The 15,425-nt window shown below is 39.4% G+C and overlaps 1 protein-coding gene across 1 annotated transcript; it reads left to right on the top strand.

Annotated features, from left to right (window-relative positions):
* The first annotated feature begins 1,130 nt into the window (after positions 1 to 1,130).
* LOC107462106 (coumaroyl-CoA:anthocyanidin 3-O-glucoside-6''-O-coumaroyltransferase 1-like) lies at positions 1,131 to 2,887 on the top strand. Its single transcript, XM_016080673.3, has one exon. The coding sequence runs from the start codon at positions 1,241 to 1,243 to the stop codon at positions 2,792 to 2,794; it is 1,554 nt and encodes a 517-aa protein (XP_015936159.1). The 5' UTR covers positions 1,131 to 1,240; the 3' UTR covers positions 2,795 to 2,887.
* The last annotated feature ends 12,538 nt before the right edge of the window (positions 2,888 to 15,425 follow it).

Here is a 15,425-nt window from a genome sequence, read left to right as displayed (position 1 = left end):
ATAATTTATTATAATAAAGATGAGACAAACTTCGTTATATAAAAAATTTGAATATTTTATATTTTTAATAAATTTTTTTAATTTATAATTTTAACATATATTTATAAAATACAAAAAAATCATTTATTATAATAAAGATGAGACAAACTTGGTTGGTTAATTTCCATATATAAGCATGAACTGAGAGTTCACCTTCTAGCTATTCCAACTTTACTTCTCTCACTGTCAATCCCGAGAAGTGCTAAATCTGAATTATGAAGCCGCATGTATATGGACTTTAATTACTTTCAGTCAGTTTCTGGATCTTGCTGACGGTATTATCAAAGTATGAATTTTAATATGTTTTGTCTTACATATTTTTATCTCGTTGTTTTCTCGAATTTAAATTTTCTAAAATGATAAAATAAAAAATTAATCGTATTCTATAATTTTTATAAGAGGTATGTTTTATTATCTTAATTTAAAAATAATTTAATTTTTTATTTTATTATTTTACCAATCTTTTTTCCTTAAAAATTTTTAATCCCTCTTCTCTTATCTTATCAACACTAACCCTGCTCATTTATTTTATTTTATATTTGACCTATAATCAAAATAACATTAAGCCTGTTCGTACGTTATTTTCTGTTTTTTTAGACTTTAATATACAATAATCTCTTTGTAGTATTTCTTTCATGGTATAATTATTTTGCAAGCCTTATAATTTAGGAGAAATTTGAATATATATCAAGTAGAGAGGTTCTTATCCATAAAAAGTTATTTAAAAATTATAAAAGATAAACTCAAACAAATAAAAATTATTTTATTTAATATTCATTAATTAACACTAAAANTCTAATATTATTAAAAAATTCCAAATAAAAACAGATTTAATTAGACTCATTTAAAAATAAGATAAAAAGATCTCAAAGAATTACAATACTTGCTGAATAAATTTATTAAAAATTTATTATAATATAAATTTATTCTCATTTTCGGTTAACATAGAGAATAATGTTTTTTTTTAACTATAAAAAAAAAGTAAAAAAAGTGAGTGATCTCTCATTATTAAATGTAATCTCATACCACTAAAAAAACTATTAATAATCAATTAATAGTTACAAAACACAAAAATTGTTGCACTCCTTTTTTTTTTAAGATATATATCTAATATATTTATGGAATTTATAAAAGCCGCTGGGGTGAATTTATGAATGCAACTTTATATTATATCTCCTTAGCTTAGCCTGTACCATATTGTATGTCATATCTAACAAAAAACAAGTGCATGATCATGGCTGCTCACACCACCACCACCACCACCAACAAGAAGCATGAGCAAGTGAAGATCATAGAAGAATGTAAAGTTGCACCACCACAAGGGTCTCTTGCCTCCACCACCACCAATGTACCCCTCACTTACTTGGATATCCCATGGTTCCTATGCCATCCGATTAAGCGCATCTTCTTCTATGACTTCCCTCACTCCACCAACCACTTCCTTCAATCATCACTCCCTCCTCTCAAACACTCCCTCTCCCTTTCCCTCCAACACTTCTTTCCATTCGCCTCCAACCTCATCGTACCTCCCTCCCCAAATCTCCCCTTCATCCGTTTTCTTGACGGTCTTGACTCACTCTCTTTCACCATTGCAGAGTCTAAAGCAGACTTTTCCTTACTCGTATCTGATTCGCCACAAGATGTTCGCTTTCTACACCCTTTGGTCGCTTCCTTGCCTCCTAAGGTTACCATGGAGGATGGCACGCTTGTTATGCCTCTCATGGCCATTCAAGTCACTGTTCTTCCAAACACTGCCTTCGCCATTTCTCTAACATTCAGCCATCTCGCCGCCGATGGCTACTCGCTTCATCATTTCATCAAGTTTTGGGCCAATCTTTGCAAGCAAATAATAACAAGAGGTAGTGGAACAAATGATGAAGATGTTAAAGAATCTAGTTTTTTGTCTGTTCCTTTTCATGATAGAGACATAGTTAAGGACCCGAAAGGGCTTAAACATGTTTACATGGAAGAGGTAAGAGATTTGCTGAGGAAGAACAACAACTTGATGAATTCTCAAGTCCCTGTCAATAGTAACACCATGGTACGTGCAACTCTTGTCCTAAACCATAGTCAAGTTGAGAAACTCAAGAAATTTGTGTCTCTTAAATACCGTGACACCTATGGTTCTAATACGTTATTACACATGTCAACGTTTGTGGTCACGTGTTCATTGATTTGGGTTTGCATGATGCAATCAGAAGAACAAACCGAAGGCAATCATCATCATACTAATAAGAATTTTGATGATGAAGTTTGCTATTTCATAATTCTAGCCGATTACCGTGGCCGTTCTGAGTTCTCAATACCTTCAAATTACTTTGGGAATTGCTTATTGTCTGGATATGTGAGACTCAAGAGGGGTGAGCTAGTTGGAGAAAATAATGGTAATGATTATCATGGGATTTTTGAGGCAGCAAGTGGAATTGACAGGGAGATTAGAAATCTGAGAAATGATGCATTAACAAGGGTTGAAAGTTTTGTCCCCTATGCTAGAGAATTAAATAAATGTCGTAGTATAACTGTGGTGGCAGGGTCTCCAAAATTAGGAGTTTATGAAACTGATTTTGGGTGGGGAAAGCCTAAGAAATCTGTAGCAGTTCATGTTGAATCAGCAGGAGCATTTTCTCTTTCGGATTGTAGGAACAACGAAGGAGCGGTTGAGATTGGAATTGCACTTGAGAGGATCCGAATGAAGAAATTCATCAAAATTTTCGAACAACACCTCCAAAACATCGATCATGATTTCCCTACGTAGTTTATTTTATGTGGTCATTATATATGTACTTGCATTTTATGATGTTGTTTATATAGTTTAACTTTATCGGTATTCTGGTACGACTAAATATCTTTTAAATTTATCTTTTAAACAACTTTTTATTATACTAATTTAAAAAAAATTAAAATAAATACATTTAAATAAATTTAATATTTTTTAATTTAAAATACAAATTAAAAAAATAATTTGGCTAAAACTAAAATTCAACAATTTAATTTTAAATCCTAACACACTCAAAACATCCCTTAAATGTTTCAAAACACAAAATTTACTTCATTAAACCCGCTCATAAAATTTAGATCCGTAACATTTCACACTCCTCTTCCGTTACTGTGCTCCTCCCCTATCCTTCCATGCCCTGCGCTTCTCACCGCTCTGCACTCTTTTCTCACCGTACTCCTCCCTCGAGTTGTGTTCTTCCGTCGCGTCGTGCTCCTTTGTCACTGGAGGCAGCATCATCGAGATAGTAGATTGCTAAGTGGATGGAAGCGGTGTCATCGAGGTAGAAGGAGCCACATAATTAAAATTAGGCACCATGATGAACAGCTAGTTCGGTGTATCCATTGTCTGTGACGTCACCGAGATAGTTGGAATAGAGAGGGACGACTGAAAAGTCTCAGAAATACCAAAAGAAAACCTCCTTCTACCACGGTTACGACCACAAGACTGATCCGTGACATCTCTACCTGTCATCATGTCTGCAAAAAGTATACTAATTAACACAAATTCTTTCAAAGTTATATTATTTGAAAGAAATTTTAACATAACCTCCCTTAAAAGGTGCTAACCTTCACGGTGATAAACCGCACAACAATTTAAATATAATTAAATTCAAAATTTTACAAAATTAAAACTCTTGAATTTAAACCTAACTAATATTAGAGAATCTATTCTCAAACTTTAACACTACTAAAACAAGCATATCATCAATCATTGTTACATACTAATGATGTTTTCTTTCTAATTCGACTCAAGATTGATGATATTAAATATTATCTAAAACTTATTACTTCATATACTTTTATAAATTCAAATCAAAACTTTAAATTCTAATTTATATAAATTACTAAACCTTATTTAAGCTAATATTATAAATATACTCTAAATTTAAGTTATACTAGACATTATATGATTTATATTATTAATTAATTAATTGAGTATCTAGTTAAACAACAAACAATAACACAATTTAAAATCTATTCTCAACTTCAAATTTATAATCAATTTAGAATATATTCTAATCAATGGTCATCTAATATCAAACCATAGCCAATAGCCAAATTTAAGGAATGGAAGAAGGAGGTAATACTTTGAGGGAGCAGCGACAACAGAGGTGGCAACAACAACTGCGACACCAACAGGGGCGATTCGATTCAATCGGTTCAGTTCAAACGACGAGAGAGGACCGTTAGAAGAGGCTGCCAAAGGGAATGTTGAGAGAAAGGGGAGAAGGTTAAAGAGAGAGTGGGAGACAAGAGGGTTAAAGAGAGAGAGTAATTCAAAATGAGGAGAAAGAGGATTAGCAGTTCGAATTTAGAGCACATCTATTGTCGAATTTACTGGTGGATAAAGCTTTGCGATTGGCCAAAACGCAACCTTTCACTAATCAAGGTACCATCGGATTTATTCGCCTGTAAATCCGACGGTTATCATGGCGCCAATATTTCGCTTTTCCTTCTAATTATTACCGTTGTAAACCAGAATTCGACGGTAAATCTTTTACCCGACGATTTCATTGCAAAATTCACCGATAAATCCGCCTCTAAACCCGACACTAAATTCGACGGTATTCAGCGTTTTTCATGTAGTGTTTCTACTTTTTTTCTATCTCCTTCATTCCTTCACCCACTGTATCCCTCTTATATATCATGATTAATTATAAATTTGACAATCAAAATGTACAATATGACATTATTTAATTGTGATTAAAATCAAAATTAAAATTAAAATATAACTATATTATATTACTAATTTAATAACTAAAATGTGTCACATTACACTCACTCACATTAAAATTGAGATGAAACATTTTTTTTCAATAGATGCTTTTTTTGTTACGTTTCGGGTGTTTCTTTTTATTAAGATTTTTTAAAATGAATTTTAAAATTTTTAAGATAATTTTGAATTTTTAAAATAAATTTTGAAACTTCTAAGCAAATTTTGAATTTTTAAATGTATTTTAGAATTTTAAAATATTTAAAATAATTTTACAATGGTTTTGAATGTTTATTATATATTATTACGGTTAGATATTTTTGTCTAAATTTTTGATATTTTTTATTAGATTTTAAATATTTTTTATGATCATTTGAATTTATATCTTTTTAAAAAATTTAAAAAAATTAATTACTAGTTAAATATAATTAACTACATCTTTTATTAATTCTCTAACAAAATTGTACCGCATCAAAATTAAGTTCTTCATTATCTTCTAGATATTGATAAAAAATTATATTTTTTATATAAAATAATAATTAAATAATTTATTATTTAATTTTTTTATCTGTAAAAATTCTGATTGTCTTAGTTGATTATGAAAATTTTTGTCCCTTATGATATATATTTTGTAAAAATAATTTAATTTTAAAAATTTTATCTGTTATAATTTATAATATTAAAATAGACCAATATAATTTTAAAAAATTTATATTTTTATAATATTATTATGAACAAAAATAATAATAAAAAATTAAAAAAGCCATGCCTGTCAACCAATAATAATAATAATAATAATAATAATAATAATAATAATAATAATAATAATAAAGAAAGTATGCCATGAGTTCTTCGAGGAGTAGTTGAATAATATTAATATGATGCTAAGTCGCTATTAAAATTAAAATCTTCCAGACAAGGTGGGGATAGTATACTCTTAAAATGACCAAACATCCAGATCGGTCAATTTAAATTAGAAAAATATTAGAAATTAAAAATTTTTTAATTATTATTATTTTATTTTATTTTAAAAATTTAAAGTTATTAAAAATTATAATTTAATATTTAAAATCTAAAATAAATAAAATAGTTATTTAAAAAATTAACTACAAAAAATTAATTTCTAACATTTCTCATTTAAGTTATATATATCCTGCATCAAAATATCCAGCTAATTAAAGTAGATTTTAATATAGTTATTGTTCATACTCTGCTCCAATAGTAAAGGCCCAGGTCCAAATAAAGGGCTTAATCCCACGGATTGAGTCTCACCCAATACCAACCTTCGTCTTATGAAGTCGGTTCTCACCACGACTTGCTCTAAAGAAGTCGGGTACGAGGGTTAGCTGGCAGATAAACACTCATTCAAATGAGTAACTGCTCCTAGAATCTCTCTAACCACTTCCAAGAGCCATATCCTAACCTCCCTAAGATAATGGGATGGTTAACACCCTAAAAAGGTGGCACTACTCCAACGGTGGTTATTGGTTCACCACTATAAATACACTGACACCCCTCAGGTATCTCTAAGTTCCAATACATTCAAAAACCTGCTTAATCCTTTGCTGACTTAGGCATCGGAGTGTCTTTGCAGGTACCACCCCCCATTCTTTCACACACACATGTCGGACGGAGGTTCCCGAATTGCAGATCCACTTGAAGCCTCCTTCTTCATACGTTTGCGCCAACCAACGCCATCCATCCCATTAATCTCCGGTTACCCACCGTAACAATGGCGCCGTTGCCGGGGACCCGAGAGATCAACCAGTGATGGCGGACAGATCCCCCAAAGAGGGTCATGTGGAGTCAGATTCTGAACAAGAGAATCTGGACACAGGTCATAATGATGCAGACTTGACCAATGATCAACACAGGGAAGGTACCTTCGGAGTAAAAAATCCGAAGGTGAACTCTTCAGAAGGGCGCGAATCAGAGAAAGAGGGACCCTCCCATGCAACTGAACTCATGGGATTAGTCCACAGTCGCTTGGAACAGTTAGAACAAGAACGGGAGCGACAAAAAGAGACTGAAAAGAACCTAAAAGAGGAGATGGAACGATGAAAAGAGTTAGAAAGAAAACTCTTAAAGTTAGAATCCTCCCTCAAAGGTCGGAACTCCCGTGACGAGCAAGAAGAACCGCCCCTAGGAGGGGAGGATCCTTTCAGTGAGGAGATAATGAGGGCAAAAGTTCCGAGGAACTTCAAAAGCCCCGATATGGACCTCTACGATGGAACCACGGATCCGAAGCATCACTTAAGCAATTTCAAAAGTCGGATGTACCTAGCTGATGCTTCTGACGCTACGCGATGCAAAGCTTTTCTGACCACCCTATCGAAAGCAGCGATGTAGTGGTTCGACAGCCTCCCTCCAAGGTCGGTCACCAGTTTTGAAGACCTCTCGAGGAAGTTTTTGATGAGGTTTTCTATCCAGAAAGACAAGGTGAAACATGCGCCGAGCCTCCTGGGAATAAAGCAGGAGGTCGGAGAATCCCTACAAGCCTATATGGAAAGGTTCAACAAAGCATGTTTAGAGATTCAAAACCTGCCCACAGAGGCAGTCATAATGGGGTTAGTCAATGGACTTAGCGAAGGTCCCTTCTCATAGTCCATATCTAAAAGACACCCCGTCTCTCTAAGTAATGTACAGGAAAGAGTTGAAAAGTACATCAATATGGAGGAAAATGCTAAGCTGAGAGACCTGAGTTGGCGACCTGGGCACCCTCCCTCAACAAAAGAGAGGGAGAGGGAAACCAAGAAAAAGGAAGAACTCGGTCTCGAGAGGCCAAGAAAATACCACTCTTATACTCCTCTGAAAGTTTCTATAGTGGATGTATACAGAGAGATTTGTAATACTGAAAGGCTGCCACCCCCTAGACCCATTAAAAATAAAAAGGGGGGAGCCGCAGCGACTACTGTGAGTACCATAAAATATATGGTCACTCCACAAATGACTGTTACGGCCTTAGGAATGTGATAGAAAAGCTGGCTAGAGAGAGTCGGCTTGACAGATATCTCATAGAAAGGTCAGATGGTCACGGAAAAAGGAAGCGAGATGATGTAGATAGAAGAGACCCACCACCACAGACTCCGGAGAGACATATACATATGATCTCAGGAGGGTTTGCAGGAGGGGGCCTCACTAAGTCCTCTTGCAAGAGACATCTCAAGCGAGTCTACCAGGTCGGAGGTGAATCCACCGACCTCCACACCATTTCATTCACCAAAGAATATGGGCAAGGAATAATCCCTGGACATGATGATCCAGTGATAATAACTATGATCCTAGCAAATGCCCATCTCCACAGAACCCTAGTAGACCAAGGAAGCTCGACGGACATCCTTTTTAAGCCTGCTTTTGACAAACTAAGGTTGGATGAGAAAGAACTAAGAGCCTACCCCGACACCTTATACGGGTTGGGCGACACGCCAATAAAGCCACTAGGATTTTTACCCCTCCACACCACTTTTGGAAAGGGGGGAAAAATCAAAGACTCTGAGTATAGACTTCATAGTCATCGATGTGGGGTCAGCATATAATGCTTTAATCGGCAGAGCTACTCTTAATCGACTCGGAGCAGTGGTATCCACTCCTCACCTTTGCATGAAATTCTTGACTTCAGCGGGGATAGCAACGGTAAAGGAAGATCAAAAGTTGGCAAGGAAATGCTACAATGAAAGCCTAAACCTGAGAGGAAAAGGAAAAGAAGTTAACACAATAGAACTCGGTGGCGCAAGGGCTAGAGAAGAGCTGCGACCACAACCGGAAGGAAAAACCGAGGAGGTATAGGTCGGTAAAAAGGAAGGAAAAAATATTCACATAAGAGCCAACCTAGGGGAAACCCTAAAACAAGGATTGATTAAGCTCCTAAGAGAAAACTCCGACCTCTTTGCTTGGAAGGCTTCCGATATGCCTGGGATAGACCCCGAGCTCATGTCCCACAAACTCTCGGTCTACCCGGGATCCCGACTTGTACAACAAAGAAGACGCAAGCTCGGCCCAGAACGAGCCCTAGTAGTAGAAGAACAAGTACAGGCACTCCTAGAAGCTGGCCTCATCAGAGAAGTCAAGTACCCAACATGGCTAGCCAATGTAGTACTAGTCAAAAAACAAAATAGCAAATGGAGAATGTGTGTCGACTATACCGACTTGAATAAGGCATGTCCCAAGGACCCTTATCCACTGCCAAGTATTGATACTCTAGTAGACTCCAGCTCGGGGTATCAATACTTATCGTTCATGGACGCCTACTCGGGGTATAATCAAATCCCGATGTATGAGCCAGATCAGGAGAAGACATCATTCATCACACCCAGAGCTAATTTCTGCTACGTGGTCATGCCATTTGGATTGAAAAATGCAGGGGCCACATATCAAAGGTTGATGAATAAGGTGTTCGCCTCTCATCTTGGGGGCCTAATGGAAGTATATGTCGACGACATGTTGGTAAAGACCAAGAAGGAAGTTGACCTCTTGTCAGACCTTTCACAAGTCTTTGACACCATAAGGCTGCACGGGATGAGACTAAATCCCGCAAAGTGCGCCTTCGCGGTGGAAGCAGGAAAATTTCTAGGGTTTATGCTAAGACAAAGAGGGATTGAAGCCAATCCCGATAAGTGTAGAGCTATCATGGAAATGAAAAGCCCGACTTGTTTGAGAGAGGTCCAGCAGCTGAATGGCCGACTTGCAGCCCTCTCCAGATTTTTGGCAGGATCAGCACTAAAATCCTTCCACTGTTCTCCTTATTGAGAAAGGAATGTCAGTTCGAATGGACCCCTTAATGCGAGGAGGCGTTCCAGGAGTTCAAAAAGTTCTTAAGCCAACCTCCTATTCTGACCCGACCCGTAGCTGGAAAAGACCTCATCCTATACTTATCTGTAGCGGACAAGGCTGTCTCATCATCCCTGATAAGAGAAGACGAGGTCGGCCAACATCCAGTATATTTCATCAGCAAAGTTCTACAAGGCCCTGAGCTAAGGTACCACAAACTAGAGAAGTTTGCCTACTCCTTAGTAGTAGCCTCACGAAGGCTACGGCCTTACTTTCAAGCTTACACAATAAGAGTCCGTACGAACCAACCCATGAAGCAAATCCTCCAAAAGACGGATGTTGCAGGAAGAATGGTTCAATGGGCAATAGAGCTCTCCGAGTTCGACTTAAGATATGAAACTCGGACGGCGATTAAAGCCCAATGCCTCGCCGACTTCGTTGCAGAATACGCAGGGGATCAGGAGGAAAAACCAACTACATGGGAACTCTATGTAGATGGATCCTCCAACAAAACAGGAAGCGGTGCAGGCATAATATTGGTAGATGAAAGAGGAACCCAGATAGAGGTTTCCCTAAAATTTGAATTCCCAGCTTCAAATAATTAGGCAGAGTATGAAGCCTTGATTGCTAGATTGAAGCTGGCAGAAGAAGTCGGTGCTACAAAGGTGATGATACACAGCGACTCACAAGTGGTGACCTCCCAAATAAGTGGAGAATCTCAGGTAAAGGACCCAAATATGAAGAGGTACTTGGAAAAAACTCTGGAACACCTTGGGCGCTTCGCAGAAACCGAGATCAAGCACATAACTCGGGATCTGAATAGCAGAGCAGACGCCCTATCCAAGTTAGCAAGTACCAAGCCAGGAGGAAATAACAGAAGCCCGATCCAAGAAACTCTCCAGGAACCCTCAGTGGTAAAAATAGAAGACAAACAAGAAATCTTTGAAGTGGTCGGATTAAACCTCGGATGGATAAACCCCTTGGTCGAATACATGAAATTCGACACCCTCCCCAAGGAGGAGAAAGAGGCTAAGAAGATCCGAAGGGAAGCACAACACTACACCTTGGTGAGAAATATTCTCTACAGAAGGGGGATATCAACACCATTGTTAAAGTGCGTACCGACTTCAAAAACCACCGAGGTGTTAGAGGAAGTCCACAGTGAAATCTGTGGAAATCATCTCGGAGCAAGGTCACTAGCCAGGAAAGTAATCCGAGCAGGATTCTACTGGCCGACCTTGCAGAAAGATGCCACAGAATTTGTGAAAAAGTGCCAACCATGTCAGATGCATGCAAATTTCCACGTGGCTTCCCCAGAGGAGCTCATCAGTATCACTTCTCCATGGCCCTTTGCAAAATGGGGAATGGATTTGTTAGGTCCTTTTCTCCAAGCGCCAGGACAAGTCAAATACCTGATCGTGGGAATAGCTTACTTCACAAAGTGGATAGAAGCAGAACCATTGGCCACCATCACCGCACAAAGAAGTCAGAGGTTCCTCTACAAAAATATCATCACAAGGTATGGGATACCTCATTCCATTACTACAGATAATGGAACCCAGTTCACCATTCCATCACTACAGATAATGGACCCCAATTCACCGATGCTACCTTCAGAAGCTTAGTAGCCAGTATGAAAATCAAATATCAGTTCACCTCGGTGGAGCACCCACAAGCCAATGGGCAAGCCGAGGCAGCCAACAAAGTCATACTGGCAGGGCTAAAGAAAAGGTTACAAGATGCAAAAGGAGCCTAGGCTGAAGAGCTCCCACAAGTGCTATGGGCTTACAGGACGACCCCCCAATCCGCCACTGGAGAAACACCCTTCCGACTAGTTTATGGCGTAGAAGCCATGATACCAATAGAAGTCAACAAATCAATGAACAAAGCCCAAGGGTAATTCTCCATGACGAGATCGGAAACATATAGGGGCACAAAGAGGAGCTCGACTTGCTCCCAGAAGTCCGAGAAGAAGCCCAGATAAGAGAAGCGGCGTTGAAGCAAAGGATGACTACAAGATACAACAAAAAAGTCATTCGAAGAGCATTCACCCCAAGTGACTTGGTCTTGATCAGAAACGACATTGGAGTCAACAAATCAGGGGAAGAAAAGCTCGCTGCAAATTGGAAGGGACCATACAAAGTCAATGAGGTCTTAGGAAAAGGTTATTATAAAGTGACCGACCTGAATGGCACCGAGTTACCGAGGTCGTGGCATGCTTGTAATATGAAAAGGTACTACAGTTAAAAGCGAACTCTACTCCCTGATGTACTCTTTTCCCAACTTCACGATTTTTTCCCAAAATCAAAGGGTTTTTTCTGGAGATGGGTTTTTAACGATGCATTATAGTAGGGGCTAAGGGAAATAGATTGTCGAAAACCCTTAGTAGCAATAAAGTACCTCCCCCAATTAATAAAGATCTTTTTCATGTTACAAATATCTCTTATAAATTCCTTTTTTGTTTTCTCTTTCTTTCTACGAAACGCGCCGACTTAAGCTCGACAAAACGTGAAAATCCCATGAACCGACCTAGATGGTCGTCAGGATAAAACGACGAGGTACAAGTCGGTGTAAAGAGGTTATATAAGTTGATCGTAAGAAACTCATGGACAATCCGACTCATAAGTCGAAATGAAAACCCGAGTAGAAAAGCTCGGAAACACTTCGACCCGTAAATCGGAATGAAGAACCGAGTAGAAGAAAAACGTATCGCAAAAATAACCTAAGATATAAAAGCTCAATAAACCACAAAGTTGAGCATAAAGGAATAGTGGAAAAAAGAGATCGAAAAACTATTGAAAAGACTGTCTTAGGTTCTTAAAGCGAAAAAAGCTCAGAAGAACAGACAAGTCGAATAAAAGGTTTTTGGGAAAAGGTCGAAAAGACTTCCTAAAATATCAAAAACAGAAAAGTATGCACACATAAGGTAACTTAAACCCTTATCCAAAAAGGGTATTTATTTTTTAACTTAAACCCTTATTAAAAAAGGGGTATTTTTAGTGTTTTGTTTACGGCCTTAAAAGGCCAAAAGTAAATTGTTCAAACACCACCAAAAACAAATAAAGAGTTTTAAAAAGGGGGGACCCACAGGCCGGGCCCCCAAATAGCCAACAAATTACTTTTTCTGAAGAGGAGTAGACGGATCACCACCACCAGAGTCAGGAGGAGCGCCACCAGGACCGAAAAGAGAGGCATCCAGGGGAGATGAAGAGGAAGTCGGAGGAACTTGAGAAGAACCCGAAGCGTCCTTCGAGCGAGGAGGGGACTCAATAATCCTCTGCCCCCGAGTCTTCAATTCTGACTCGGAAACGATCACGGGAGCAGGGGGATCCATTATGGCACCGTCGATAACAACTTTGTCAGGATCCAAAGGAGAAAGATCCAAGTCAGGAGCGATGACTCCGACCTGCTCCTTAAAGATCCTCCAAGCCTCCTCGGTGCCATCAGCAATAGAGTCCTCCAACTCGGTATAGGCCTTTCGAGAATTCAGCAGATCATTCTTCACAGACACAAGATCATCAAATAAACTTTGGTAGCTGGCCTGCGCTGTTTTCCTCAAGTCCACTTCCATGTTGCATTGGGCTTGCAACTTCCTCTCCTTCTCCCGGAGGTTATCTCTCTCCTCCTTCAGCTTGGCGACCTCCTCCTTCAACTCCCTCTCGTGCTCCTGATATATAAGAAGCCTTCCTTCCAGCTCCTCGACCCTCGAGGTCATCCCTAAAGAGCTGAGAGGAGTCTTCTCAAAAATATCCAAGAGTTTGCTGTAAACCCCCGCCGCCTTGAGACTCTCCTCAACCAGAGTGGTAAGATAGTGCCGAACAGAAACACCATCCATGCTTATATGAGCATGAGGGTAGATGTTCTTTCGGACGAATGCAAGAGCATCCGCCTTAACCTCACCAGAAGAGCCAGACTCTAAGGTCTTGCGCTTCTTCTTCTCTGGCTCAGGAGAAGGTCGAGCGGAGGGGGGCAGCTGAGAGGAAGCCGAAGAAGAAATCACGATAGGCTGGAAAAGAGTCCCAACGTTCCGAGGAGGAGGAGGAGCGAGGAAGAGGAGGAGGAGAGATAACTGCCATGACGCCACCAGTCCTGGCGCGAGACCTTGCTTTGGCCTCCTGGACTCTCTGGTAAGACTCCTAAGCATTTGTCTTCGCCATCTCTGAAAAGAAACAATAGCTAATAGGTTAGACAACTCGGAAAGATCAGTCAGACAAGTCGGAAATCTAACAAACAAGTAAAAGCTACCTAGCTGTGCCCGGACAAAGGTCGGAGACCCTTGGAGAAACTTTTTATTGTCCAAATATGGGGCCCTCCCCCACACTTCTCGGAGGAACCCCACAATGGCCGCTTCTACTTCATTCAGGTCGTCAAGACCATATTTCTCGCAAAGGGAGGCCTCCAGCCAGTATAGAGGAAAGGGAGGAGAAGAATTATCATCCAGAAAAAAGGGGTGGTGACCCTCTACAGCTTGCACTTTGAAAAAATAATTTTTAAAGTCATGGAAGGATTCGTCAAAAAGGGTGAAAACTCTCCGACCCTGTATGGCTCGGAAAGACACCCACTGTTGCTTATTGTTTAGCCCACTGAAGGGTTTGGTCATATGAAAGAGATAGAAAAAAAAATCCTCAGAGAGGTCGGGAACTCCAAAGCCTGGCTAATAAATTGATAAATTTTCAAAAAACCCAAGAGTTGGGGTGAAGCTGGGTAGGGGCAACTCGGCAGTGATGCAAAACAGACATCTCAAAGTCTGAAAAAAGAAGAAAAACACCCAAACGGGTGATCATACACTCATACATAAAGAAAAATGAGGGGCCGCCTCATTGGCCCTCCCAAAGCAAACCCGGTCTTCTGGACCCGGGACTACCAACTCGTACTTCGACTCGTCCTCCTCAGAAGTACAAATTCTGTGGCGAGTACGAAGGTGGGTGATAAACTCAGTATCGACCAAGGGTTCCTCCCCTAGGACCGTGACATCAACCCACTGAGAAAGAACATCTACGGAAGCCATTTCTTTTTCTTAAAAAGGTAACAAAAACCTACAAGGAAAAAAGAAAAGAAAAATAAAAAACACGGTCTCTAAAGGGAGGGAATACGGAACTAAAGTCTACAAACCAACCTATCTACAAAATAAAGGCATGCAAATAGAAAAGCATGTTATAGAAAGAGCTAACCTTTATCTGAAAATGAGGGTTGGAGGAAGAAAAAGCCTTCGAAAACACAAGAATGCAGCACGAACGAATGAAGGGGAAATTTGAAAAATCGCAGAAACGAAACAATGAAAGAGAGGGAAAGTATTTATAAGTACGTGGGGGGCACAATGGTAAAAACCGGGCAGTCATTAATGAGAATGCACCGTTACCAAGACCATCAATCCCTACGCACATCCCTAACGGACACGATGCTTGATTAGACGTAACTGTCAGAACCAAAAGGCTACGAAAAGTCACGTCGGTTTCAGACCATCACGTCGGTCCTCCTACAAGTCGGCTACGACCCCGAGTAGAATACTCGAACCCAAATCTTGAAAAGAAAATTGGGCTCGAGTAGGGGCACTGTTCATACCCTGGCCCAACAGTAAAGGCCCAGGTCCAAATAAAGGGCCTAATCCCACGGATTGAGTCTCACCCAATACCAACCTTCGTCCTATGAAGTCGGTTCTCACCACGACTTGCTCTAAAGAAGTCGGGTACGAGGGTTAGCTGGAAGATAAACACTCATTCAAATGAGTAACTGCCCCTAGAATCTCTCTAACCACTTCCAAGAGCCATATCCTAACCTCCCTAAGATAATGGGACGGTTAACACCCTAAAAAGGTGGCACTACTCCAACGGTGGTTATTGGTTCACCACTATAAATACACTGATATCCCTCAGGTATCTCTAAGTTCCAATACATTCTAAAACCTGCT

The sequence above is a fragment of the Arachis duranensis genome, chromosome 8 (genome assembly GCF_000817695.3).
Source record: "Arachis duranensis cultivar V14167 chromosome 8, aradu.V14167.gnm2.J7QH, whole genome shotgun sequence".
Taxonomy (NCBI): Eukaryota; Viridiplantae; Streptophyta; class Magnoliopsida; order Fabales; family Fabaceae; genus Arachis; species Arachis duranensis.
Note: the sequence above shows the minus strand (reverse complement) of the source record. Positions and strands in the feature narration are given on the sequence as shown.